At 41.0% G+C, this 12,536-nt stretch overlaps 1 protein-coding gene across 1 annotated transcript; it reads left to right on the top strand.

Annotated features, from left to right (window-relative positions):
• Positions 1 to 97: 97 nt before the first annotated feature.
• On the top strand, positions 98 to 7,590 carry rhcgb (Rh family, C glycoprotein b). The gene is made up of 11 exons (XM_069528858.1): positions 98 to 431; positions 2,185 to 2,377; positions 2,753 to 2,903; positions 3,431 to 3,578; positions 3,648 to 3,814; positions 4,014 to 4,151; positions 4,286 to 4,422; positions 4,580 to 4,704; positions 4,863 to 4,936; positions 5,957 to 6,024; positions 6,709 to 7,590. Exons 1-11 carry the CDS (start codon positions 209 to 211, stop codon positions 6,740 to 6,742), a joined length of 1,458 nt encoding a protein of 485 aa, XP_069384959.1. The 5' UTR covers positions 98 to 208; the 3' UTR covers positions 6,743 to 7,590.
• The last annotated feature ends 4,946 nt before the right edge of the window (positions 7,591 to 12,536 follow it).

Below are 12,536 nucleotides of genomic sequence, written 5' to 3' on the forward strand. Positions count from 1 at the left end.
ACCTGCAGGAGTCTTGTTCATTCAAAGTGAAAAGTGGAGGGAGTGACAGGGGGGAGTGTCTTGTATTTTTATGCTAAGTGCCCCTCATTGCTCATCTCCACTAGGACTTTGGATGCTCTGGGTCTTTCATCTGTCGGTCTGCTTTGACACAGCTCACTTGAGTTATTCAGCTTTTCAGACTTTCTTAGGCAGTAAAAAATAAATAGAAATGGGCTGTGTACAAAGTTTCAGGGACTTGTGTGACCGTCCAAAAAACACCAATGTCCGTATGAGTCTTCCAGCAGTTTGTGTTGTGTGGCAGACGGCTATGATCATCTTGTTTGGGGTGTTTATTCGTTACAACGAAGAAGCGGATACACACTGGATAGAGCACCGAAAGGCTAAGAATATATCAAGTGACATCGAGAACGACTTCTACTTCAGATATCCAAGTAAGTGATTTCATTTTGATTTCTCTTTCACTGATATATTTTCTTTTTCAAAATGTATATTAACTCATCACTTTCATTATAATTGAATTTATGCATCTGTCATTGCAATAAATCTGTATATATTTTTATCACATTTCTGCACATTTAGTATTTTTTTATTTTATTAATATCTATTTGCAGATTGTAATAAAATGTGTTTCTACTTGAGTCACCAATCAGTGTTACTATCAGATTAAGCTGACCTCTCATGTTATTCCTACATTGCTGACGAGGCTCTGACACACACAAGCGCTCGTTTCCCCCTGGGGTCGGACTCCCTCAGGCTCCATCTCTAGTTCAACTATAGCTGACATGTCAACGCTTACACTCTTTGTCTTGGGGTAGAATATATATTGAAAAATATGTTTTAGTATCAGTGTTATTTTGATCATATACATACAGCCTATATTTGTATATAAACACACATGCATCAACATGTGGATCTAAAAGAAGAAAAAAAGACAAGGACCTGCTGCCTCTCTCTCTCTCTCTCTCTCTCTCTCTCTCTCTCTCTCTCTCTGTCTCTCTCTCTCTCTATATATATATATATATATATATATACTGTGTCCTAATGCCCTTAAAATATGCTGTTTCCATGCTCACCAAAATAAGAAACAATTTCTCAAAAGCAAGGCTATGTGTGTGTATGTATATGTCTTCATACAGGTCCATGGGTGTGGTTGTGACGGTGTCATGGTCAGACTTATCATGGAGCCATCCCAGACGATAAAAGTGCATCCTGACCCATTTTGAACCTTTTGTCGTTGCTGATACGTTCGACCTGTTGTGATGCTCGTGCATTCACCACAGTGGATGCACTCTGTCTAGGTCTTCAATTCAAACCTCACTATAGTGTTTCACAGGACAGTGGGGAGCTATTGTGTTCCCTCACTTACTTTGTTATGCTGTAAATGACACTGGCTTGTTCATGCTGGTGCTGGTTATAGAAGATATTGCAAGCTTAGATCAGCCACAGAGATTTGTACCTATAACTGTATACATATCTTGATTTAGTTCATTATTGTCACAAAATATCAGCAGCTAATCAGCGGGAAAGTTAATATGTGTCTCTGCTGTAGTGTCCTTGAATCATCTTCATGATTTCCTCTTCTTATGTGATGTGCCCTCACGTCTCTGCTGTGGTGACATGTTGTCAAAGCAAACTGTCTGTGTCTCCACTTGTAATATAATAAACATGCACTGTTACTTATGTACTGTTATTATATTTCTAAGATTATAGGATTTATAAACCTGATTGTCGGATTTAATTGAGATTTATTCACATGTTTTTTTTCTCTTATACAGACCAAAATATTCCAAAGAGGTACACTCAGTCTATAATGAATTATTAACAGACAATTGTAATTATAAGTATTATTGGTCAAAATCTGAATTTAATTTAATTTGATCATTTATTCCCCTTTGACCTGATCAGATGTAGGGAGAGGAGGGGGACGTGGACCAGGATGTGAAGTAGAAGAAAGGAACTAGCAATCCATACACACATAAAACAGAACCAGATTAACATCTCGGTCAAATCCTTGTTTTAGGAGGGCATTCAAGTACTCTTGACCCCCCACAAGGCGTGATGACGGCAATGAAGCTCCACAGACTCAATCAGACTGATTTTGACTTGCAGCCAAACACTGAAACATTTCAAGATCTTTATCACTTATCTTATCCTCCTCTTCATCTTCTCCCATCTTCGACCCAGGTTTCCAGGATGTCCACGTCATGATCTTTGTCGGATTTGGCTTCTTGATGACATTTCTCAAGAAGTACAGTTTTGGCGCCGTGGGTTTCAACTTCCTCATCGCTGCCTTCGGCCTTCAGTGGGCCCTGCTCATGCAAGGCTGGTTCCACTCTCTGGACTACACTGATGGAAAGATCAAAATCGGAGTAGAAAAGTAAGTTTTATTCTCGGTCAGTTCAGAGATTCCATTCTTTTATTCCACCTGCATTGTTTCCATTGGTGAGGTGGAGAAACCAGTTTGACTGACATGATCCCAACGGGACTGTATGGACGTAGTGTTTGTGATCTCGGTTGGGTGGAGGGTAAACAGAAACTCAAGGTGATGAGAAGTGACGATATTGTTGAAGGGAGGCAAAGTCACTGTGTGTCAACAGAAAAGTGTTTCTCAGTTTCTCTGAGTAAAAAGTGAAAGAGATAACGTGATAACTGAATCAGGTTCCTCAGAATAACACAACTGATCTTCAGTATTTTCTTATTTTATATTCGTCCAGTGCAGATTACAGATGATCTCATTCTGTCCCCTCCTCAGTCTGATCAATGCCGACTTCTGTGTGGCTGGCTGCTTGATTGCGTATGGAGCGGTGCTGGGCAAAGTCAGTCCAGTGCAGCTGATGGTTATGACCCTGTTTGGCGTCACATTGTTTGCTGTGGAGGAATATATCATCCTGAATCTCATTCATGTAAGTTGAAACCATCACTGGATGTTATTAGGAGGAGGTGATGTTTTCTCCCTCATGTCTGTTTGTTGGTTTATTTGTTTAGAAATAAGATTTTTCAAAAGCCACTGGATGGAAAAATCACAAAACTTGGAGGAAGGATGCATTAAGGGTCAGGAAAGGCGCATTTCTATTTTGGTGTGAATGATTCTATTAAAGGGGCTGATTTTTATGTGTTTTTTAAATAAACAAATACAAATCTGGATGAAGTGAATTAAGATGTGGTTTCATAAGGGAATGTTTGGTCTTGGTGGAGGTATGAGCTCCACTGAGTGACATTCTTTCAAAATTAGAGAATACCTCCCTGTGTTTATGGAAGAGTTGCCTTCAAGTTCTATTCCCAAATCCTTCGTTTTGTTTGTTAATGTTTTAGAATCTATGTCAACTTGCAGCTGCTCAACATCTTTTTCTAAAATAAATAAATACATCTTCACCAGGAATTAATTGAACAACTGTTGCAACAACTAATGCAGATATTTCCTCTCTGGTAGGCCAGAGATGCTGGAGGCTCCATGGTGATCCACACATTCGGAGGTTATTATGGTCTGTCCATCTCGTGGATGCTCTATCGGCCAAACCTGGAACAGAGTAGTCGTCTGCAGGGCTCCGTCTACCACTCAGATGTCTTTGCTATGATTGGTGATTACAGCTTTTCACCTTTTATTCTCCTTCTGTTGTTGTGGTGCTGACTCCCTTCTCTCTGCACAGGCACCCTCTTCCTGTGGATGTTCTGGCCCAGCTTTAACTCCGCCATCACGGACCATGGGGACGGGCAGCACAGAGCGGTCATCAACACCTACCTGGCTCTGGCCTCGACCGTGCTCACGACTGTGGCCATCTCCAGCGTCTTTCAGAAGCATGGAAAACTGGACATGGTAAAGACGAGCACGTGTGAACAACCTGGTTATGATAACTAGGAGTATGGGTGTTTGTTAAGTAGGTAATACAGGTTCTGTTTGCAAAGAGCACCTTGTTAAATACTCAGAAATGACATGTATGTCTTTGGCACCGTCTGAACAAACTTAAACTTCTCTTGAAAATATATTCTATTTTTTTTCTTGACTGATTTCTCAGGTTCACATCCAGAACTCTACTCTTGCTGGAGGTGTTGCAGTGGGAACAGCAGCAGAGTTCATGCTGATGCCCTACGGATCACTGATCGTAGGATTCTGCTGCGGTATCCTCTCCACCCTGGGATACATCTTCCTCACGGTGTGGCATCCGTCTTCATCCTTTGATTGCTGCTTTTGCTTCTCTCGCGAGCCCGTCAGCATGTTCTGAAACCTGAGCAAAACTAACCTGTTACGATTTTTTTTAGCAAATTCTAAATGATTTATCTTTCTCAGCCAATCATGGAAAAGTACCTAAAGATCCAGGACACATGTGGCATCCATAACCTCCACGCCATGCCAGGAGTCATAGGTGGAATTGTGGGAGCCATTACTGCGGCAGCGGCGTCAGAGTCAGTTTATGGCGCTGAAGGGTGAGTGGTCTTCACTTACAAATAGGAAACTAGCAGTCACAGTGGTTTTGATTGTTTAAGTAGAAATATTTGTATTCTCGTGGCCAAATATATATAAATATATGTAATGTCACTGTCATAGAACAACAATGTGATTTGCCTCTTCTCTCTATTAAAGGCTTATTAACACCTTCGACTTTGAGGGAGCTTTTAAAGACACACCACCCACTCGACAGGGTGGTCTCCAAGCCGCAGGCCTCTGTGTGGCCATCTGCTTCGGAATAGGCGGAGGCATCATCGTCGGTCAGGAATAACCACTGAAACTTGAGTTTAACTGCATGACTGAAAACATGCAATGTCTACACGTTAATGATGTGTTAATAATATGACGCCACTGTGTGTGAACAGGAGGTCTGTGTGAACAGCGTTGACAGGCTCTGTGTGTTGTACTCTTCTTACAGGTTGTATCTTGAGACTACCGATCTGGGGAGATGTTGCAGATGACAATTGTTTTGATGATGAGCCCTACTGGGAGGTGAGGGATGCATCTACACGATCATTAAAACGTTTCTGTAAAAAATTCCATATCAAATCACATCTCTTTCTGTCATTCATCCCACAGTAAATGAGCATGAGGGACAAAAACAACGAATATTTTCATATCCACGTTGAATCTGAGATATATGTAGTCTCGACTCTGCTTCGCTGGACTGGATAAATTCAAAAAATAGTTTTCACATGTTTCTCATTTTGAGTTTTTAATGTGATGCATCCCAGCAGGACTTGGTCCACACTGGCTCCTCATAATGAAGAGTTACTGAAATACTTGTGCTCAGCTCAGATCACAGCAGATAAAATAAAAAGCCTCCAATCCGAAGGTTTGAATCAGAGACTCTGATTGGTCGGAACCAGCTCAGTTAAAGTTCAGTTGAAATGCAGTTTGCTTAATGGTTGTAGAAACGCATCCTTTTGGAGCCACAATGACTCTGATTGGTCAGCACCAGATTGTTTGCTGCTTCTCAGTTCATCGTTTTACCGAACAATTTTTTAAATATACCAACAATATGGTACTTAGATCAAAATACTGTATAATAAATAAGGGCCAGGTGCAGGCATGAAACATCAATATAATAAGACAAAAGAAAGAAAGAAATGCATCAATAATAAAATTAATCAATAATAAAATGAATGTTAAAAGTAGGGATTGTTTTTAAAATCATATTCTTATATATTTTAGTGCAAGTCTGTTTTTCTGCTGTGATCTGACCTGAGCAAACATTTGAAAAGAATTATTCTAAAGTAAGCAGAATTTCAGCAGTATATATTTAACAATAGTCTCATATTCTTCATGAAAACCATCTTGTTTTACTGTTTGTGTGTGTACCTCTCCCCGAAGTTTTCATCACATCCATTTCTGATGATGTGTCATTCTACCGCCTCTATCGACAAAGAAACTGCTCTTAATCTTCCATTTGCTGACATTAGTGCCCAGGAATCACACATTTTCTTGTTGACTGATTATGCGGTGATCGTTTCGTCTTGAATCCCATCACAGCTCCCTGATGAGGAGGAGATCATCCCGCCCATCCTGCAGTACAACAACCACACGCACAACAAAGATATGTAAGTGCTCAGTTTCTCTGACGACAGCATCCCACTCATGGATTCATGCTGGTCTCATCCAAAAACATGCGATGCAGGCAGTGGCACGTGTTGCATTCGGTGTCCTCTTGGTGGCAGCACATCACAGTTTTCAGAGACAACGTGAGACTTCGTTGTGATTCCTGCCCTTTGTTGGCAGGACCTGGTCATGGTGTTGAATACAGTATGAACACACAGTGAGGATGTGGCTGCACACACACGGCACCTCTGACACACACACACACACTCGGGCCTGCTGGTGTCCCCGTCACTGAGCGTGGGCTGGATCACGGAAAGCTGACACAGACCCTGAGCTCTGTGTTTCCCCCGAGCTCTTTGTTGATAGGGGTTTCTCACAGCACAGTTCTGCACGTGCAGCTCTTCAAAGTGACCTTGAAGTCGTGCTATAGTCAGAAAAAAACATGGATTTCATAAGATGTTATATCTTCATTTACAGTGTTAAATTGAGTCCAATCTAGAGTGATGTCATATTGAGGTGGGAGCACAGCAACATGTATAAATCAAATATAACAGCTCTTTAAATTGAGGCTGTATAAGAAAATAAACCTTGACGCCTAACTCTGCCTATTTAAGGAATATTTTAATTCATAATTTTTAACATGTGGAGTTTCATTGTTTCTCACACTTTTTATTTCATTTTTCCAGAGCGGAGTCTAATTTCACTGTGGAGCAGAACTGACATTAGGCCTCGATCCGGATGGAGCTCATGAAATGCTTCTTTTCTTGCTCCTGGTGAACAGAAATATTTTTTGAATACAATTATTCCTCAACAATTTAATGCAGTTATTTTTCATGCAATCAATATGACTATCAAGGTTCTTTGATCAGTGGAAAAATGTCAGTAGAATTAGATCTTTTCTTTTCTCTACCAGACATTTTTATTTTCAGTTTGAATCCACAATTATTCAATAAAATAGTTAAATTGTTAAATGTTTTCCTTATTTCAACTTTGACGTCAGGTTAATTCACTGAGAGAAATTTACTGCTGCATTTTTCTTGATCCTAATAAAACGATGAGACTCAGTTCTGAACTAAACAAACTTGAACGTGACTGTGAGATGAATGTTTGAGACAGTGTGTTGTATTATCTTCGGATCCATTTGAGTTGCACTTCAAGGATTTTCCCGCTTGAGCTTTCACGTCTCAGTTTGTCCCGATTTCAATTGTTTGTGACAGACTGGAGGTGAAATCATGGAAACACACAAACAGGCGATTTTGTGTTGAACGCTAACTTTGGTTTGTTTGCATAGTTGCATATTTCCCTTGTTGCCGTTAGAAACTGTACATATAAATACAATTAGTCAACTAGTGCTACTTCTACAGGCATTAGCATACAATTTTACTTATACATTTTAATATCCTATATAAAATATGTACAATTTTTATGTACTGCTTATAAATACATCAATCATTTTGTCAAACTCTGATATTTATACATTTAGATACAGTAGAATATTTATCTCTTGTTGTTTTGAAATGTTTCATGTCAGTAATTTTGAATCAATAAAGTATCGTTGATTTCCATTATATATGTGGTGCCTACTTTCTTTAACAAGATTTAACAAGTCCTGAACATAAAGAGGAAGTGTGTTTCCTCAGGCGTCTCCTCTCCAGTGGGGTCAGACTGAGGGTTAAGGTCACACCCTTATTGCTCTCTCGGGACACTGTGGTGACCAAAAACAAACCGGAGATCAGCCTTGTCAACACGACCTCAGGTCAAAAGATGGCTAAAGAGCCGGGTCACTAACTGGGCTGCACACATATGCTGGAGTCAATCATTTTAACTTCGATTCACAGAGAGAATTTCTCTGGATTCACATTGGTGTTATCCTTGTAAAAGGATGAGTGGAAATGTGATGGCGTACATGCAATCCTACAATATATGGAACAGGACGCCATGTTGGTCTGTAACTACTGAGGATAATTTCACAGAGCGGTTTATTCCTGTAGCCCCTGTCCATCATTTCCTCTCATGACGGCTGTAATTGCCATGTGCTCTGTGTCCAGCCCACCTGGCTGCAGCACTTCACTGGACGGGCGGAGGCAGTGGCGGCAGCAGCAGCAGCGGGAGTGTGGATGATTCCCACACATGAGTAGCAGCAAGGAATCCAGCCTCCTCGCTAACAAAGGCAGGCTTAGTGCTGTTTTCTTTTGTCATCAGTAACGTGTTTGAGTAAAGAAGGTAATGGTGCCACAAGTGCTCCAATTAAACGAGATGCAGCCCTGCTGGGAAGAAAGGCCCCCCCCTTTGCCCTCGATACCCCCACCACCACACACACACACACACTCACACAAACCGGGCCTCTTCCCATCCTACCCCCATGCAGTTCCCACCCCAACACCACTCATGTTTATTCATCAGCCACTTAAAGGGCAAATGCAGAGGCCTGTTAAAACTAACTCAGACTTATTTTAAATGATGCCGGGTCTTTCCCCTCTGAGGGTGAGGGAGCCGGGCGCTGTGGCATCGTGACGGCCACGTTTGAGGAGGTTCACCCAAATCTGAACACGAGCTGACCACGGCTGCGACTCCTACGAACCGCGCAGGGACGGCAGAGGAGGAGCAGGGAAAGCGAGAGGCCGCAGAGAAAGTGAGATGGGAAAAAAAAACTTGAGGAGGCAAGGGGGCATGAAAAGGGGGAGGGACAGGCGGAGAATGAGGCCTCACTTTCATTGCTGATGACTGACTGCCTGCCATAGGGGCTCAATCATGATGTTTGATTGACAGGCCGAGGGACTGAGAGGGTGGGAAAGCGGGCGCAGGAAGGGAGCTCAGAATGGGAGCCGTACAAAACACACTCCCATACAGGGGGCCACGGAGACACTCATTAATGATAAAGAACATACCAGGAAAAGCATGTTTTCTCTGCATGCCAGCGATGTTGTTTATAGGTTGAGATTAGTTTGTAATCTTCTATATACGTAAAACGCACACAGAACACTACAGGGAGAAATGCAACGTGGGAGGTCGTGTCGGAGCACCTGGTTGTGGCTACTTGGCTTTTTGTTCCTTTTATTTCTCACCATCGTTCTTAGAAAACAACCTGATATGTTTAACGGTGATTACGTCGCAGGGGCTGCCCATTCATCTGCTCATTTTAATCTCGCCGTTGACAGATATGTGTCAGTCACTCCACAGTAAAACCCGTTGGGTTCACTTTACAGTTACGAGGTACAGCGGTTAGAGAGGAAGCCATGTTCACTCCCTTATAAAGAGAGCTGTAAAAGCCCCTATTGAAAGCATCCAAAGGTCCATAAAACTGTTCATAAACTATTCAAGCCCAGACTCTTTTCTCTCTGTACATAATCTGCTCACGTTCTGTGCAGCGTCACCGACCCTGAAAGGTTATTTCTCAGCAGGTGCACCTGACTTCCAGAACAGTTCTGACTGTTTGGACGTGGACCGCCTTTTTTATGCCCAGTCCAAAAACATACAGAGAGACCATAAAGGCCCAAACACTGTATCTCCCACCATCAGCCCTGTCACATTCACCAGTGGTGTGAAGCAGCCAAGTGCATTCATCTGAAAAACCCAACTGAAGTGCAACTTTTTCGTTTCACTTACTTTCCTATTTTCTGCAACATCTCAGATGGAAATACACTTTTTAATCTACTCCTAATTTGACAGATACACTGACTTGTGACCCTTGTCACATTTTAAAATGATGAGTTGTGGTTGTTCCACCACTTATGATTGGTTTTATAACTTCAACTTCTCATAACATTTTAATTTGTTTTCTATGGACAAAAGTAATTAAACAAAACAATAGCAAAAAAATTATAATATTAAGAATTAAGTTTTAGATATCTTTGCTTGAGAATATTGGATATTTTGAAATACTTTTAACTGCATTTATGTGCCATTATATTACTGCAAAAATACTTCTATTTTTTATGTATTTGGTTAATACTTCCACTTATAATCATGGTATTGATACTTTTTTATGAAAATAAAATCTTTGATTTTTCTTCAGGCACTGAACCAGTGGCTCAACCCTGAAACTGGGAACCACAGCGTTACAATGCTTTAAATGTGAAGCATTTAAAATCAGCTCAACCTTTACCAGCTTCAACAATAAATGCTGCTCAACACCAACTAACATTTAATAAAAATATAAAATAAAATGACATTTTGTCAACTCATTTACACAAGTGATTCTCTGGAGAACCAGGAGTTTAGTTCAGGTACTTTTAAGTACAGTTTGCGGATAGTACTTCTGTGGAGATCCTACCTGTAGTGTAGTAGTTTTATATTCTTGTACTGATAATTGAACTACTCATGACTGTTGACCAATGATAGATGGTTTATCTAATGGATGGATGGGTGGATTGATAGCCCTCTTTTGCTTGAGTAAATGATCTGAGTACTTCTTCCACCACTGTCCATCTGTCTCTCCCTGCTCTTTGCACCGATGAACCTCTGAGTTCAGGCGGACCCAGGTATCCCCGGGCCTCCCCACGCCACTAACTGTCCACAGAGGCTGCTTAAGTATCCCTATCGGACCACAGTGGAGAGGAACAGCAGATTAACCATGATCCTATCCGCTCACCGCTAGCCCCTTCATTCGCTCCGTTACACCAGCATTTAAAAGGAGGAGGGGACGCCATTGAGGCCCGTGATATGAATCCCAGACGCAGGGACAAGAACAGAGCTTTCACCCCGTTTCACAGAAAAGACCCCTTTCTGGCATCCTCTAATCCTGGTTGCTACGGGCTTCTGGGTTCAATGGTGGACTCCCGTTGTGAGGGGACAAAGCCTCTCAGTCATGCGGCCATGGTTGCTAGGGGAGGCAGAATGTATGGGGAGGGACGGGCTGCCGTTGTCCCAGACGAAATGTCTCTCTTAAGGTGGCGGAGATGTGGTGATTGACAGGTGGCTACATGCTCCACTGCGGATCATCCGGGAGGTCTGGGGGGGGCTTATATCTGTGACCGTGTGTGTGTGTCAGTTAGTGTGTGTGGGGGTGAACAGAAGGGTTGAGAGCATATAGCCAACAAGGTTTCTGCCACCATGATGGACGTGGCACTGATTATTACCTGTAGAGGGCGCTACCTCAGCTTTAAAGAGATGATCAATCAGCCTGTAATGATCTGTGTTGCTGTGTTTGACTCTTTGACTGCTGCCAGAGTCTCATTACAACTGTGTGGTAATACTCTAGAAAATACTTCAAAGTCATTCCTCCTTCATCCAGCTCATAATATGTTTTTCTTATCATTATTTTACCGTGCAGACTCGTCTATATGCAGAGTTTGATACTTTTTCTACTCTCACCTTAAATAAATTCAAATTTGTGTGCTCTGTTTTTAGATTTTTGAATGAAAAAGATGCAGAAAGTCCTTTAATCAAAGTCCAGTTCATTTAGAAAAACCGTATCAGACATAAAATATAAATGAGTATGGAAAAGTCTTCATCTCTGCAGGTGATCTTTAAGTAAAAGTAAAGTGTGATCAGATAATTTACTCAGAGCTACCACATATGTTTTAACAGTTTTAACTATATTTTAAATGTTGTTATTTAGTCCAGTGGTTCCCAGTAAAGAGGTCGGGTCCCTGCAATGTGTTACAAAATAAATCGGAGGGAGCGTAATGTGATTATAATGGTGGAAAGAATGAAATACATGTGTTCCCGTTATCATTTCCATTCATGTTTTTGACTTTTCTTGAATCTTTGTTTGTGTGTGTGTGTGTGTGTGTGTGTGTGTGTGTGTGTGTGTGTGTGTGTGTGTGTGTGTGTGTGTGTGTGAAATAATGTATTATTTTACTTCTTTTTATTTTAATGAAACCATCTGAGAAGTTTAGATGACGAATCTCTGTTGACATGAGATAAGGGATTCTGATAAAAAATATATTTTTGGTAAAGGATCACAAATCTCCAAACAGCCCATATATAGAACAAACAGGTATACTCTACAATTTAGTTAAGAGATATTGGAAAATTTAAAAAAAGGTCATTCCAAGTTATGTATATGGTAAAACTGGAAAATTAACATTATTAAAATAGAATGGCACTCATAGAGCTCATACATCCGTGTTTGTTTAGCTCTTATAAAGGAGAAAAAAAACTAAATCCATTTATTTGTCATAAAACATAGTTAAAGAATGTTTAAAAAAATCCTGGATCCACACATTACTTTGCATTTGGCTGAAATTTGTTTTTGTATTTTTAAAATCCTGCTAAAAAGAAAAGTAATCAACAAACAAACACACCTCATTGTCGGAGGTTTACTGAACACTTCAAGCAAGATAAGAAAGTCACATAACTCTACTGACATTTAACTTATAGCAACCGTTACAGTCAGGTGTAAAGATAAAAGCTTTGGTATAAATGAGACACAGACAAAGTGAATGTTAATTCATAAGAATCACTCGAGGGTTTGGGTTTGTGTGTATCTGCATCTAAATGATGAGTGATATTCAGATTAGTGAGTCTCCTCCTCCAGTGTGGGAACCATCGCCCCGCCGGTCTCCAGACA

Source organism: Paralichthys olivaceus, chromosome 7 (assembly GCF_024713975.1).
Source record: "Paralichthys olivaceus isolate ysfri-2021 chromosome 7, ASM2471397v2, whole genome shotgun sequence".
In the NCBI taxonomy this organism is placed as follows: domain Eukaryota; kingdom Metazoa; phylum Chordata; class Actinopteri; order Pleuronectiformes; family Paralichthyidae; genus Paralichthys; species Paralichthys olivaceus.

Coding starts and splice junctions, on each gene's coding strand:
- rhcgb (XM_069528858.1), top strand. CDS start 209: ATGGGCTGTGTACAAAGTTTCAGGGACTTGTGTGACCGTCCAAAAAAC. Junction 4,705..4,862: donor AGGCGGAGGCATCATCGTCG/GTCAGGAATAAC, acceptor CTCTTCTTACAG/GTTGTATCTTGAGACTACCG. Junction 4,937..5,956: donor ATGATGAGCCCTACTGGGAG/GTGAGGGATGCA, acceptor ATCCCATCACAG/CTCCCTGATGAGGAGGAGAT.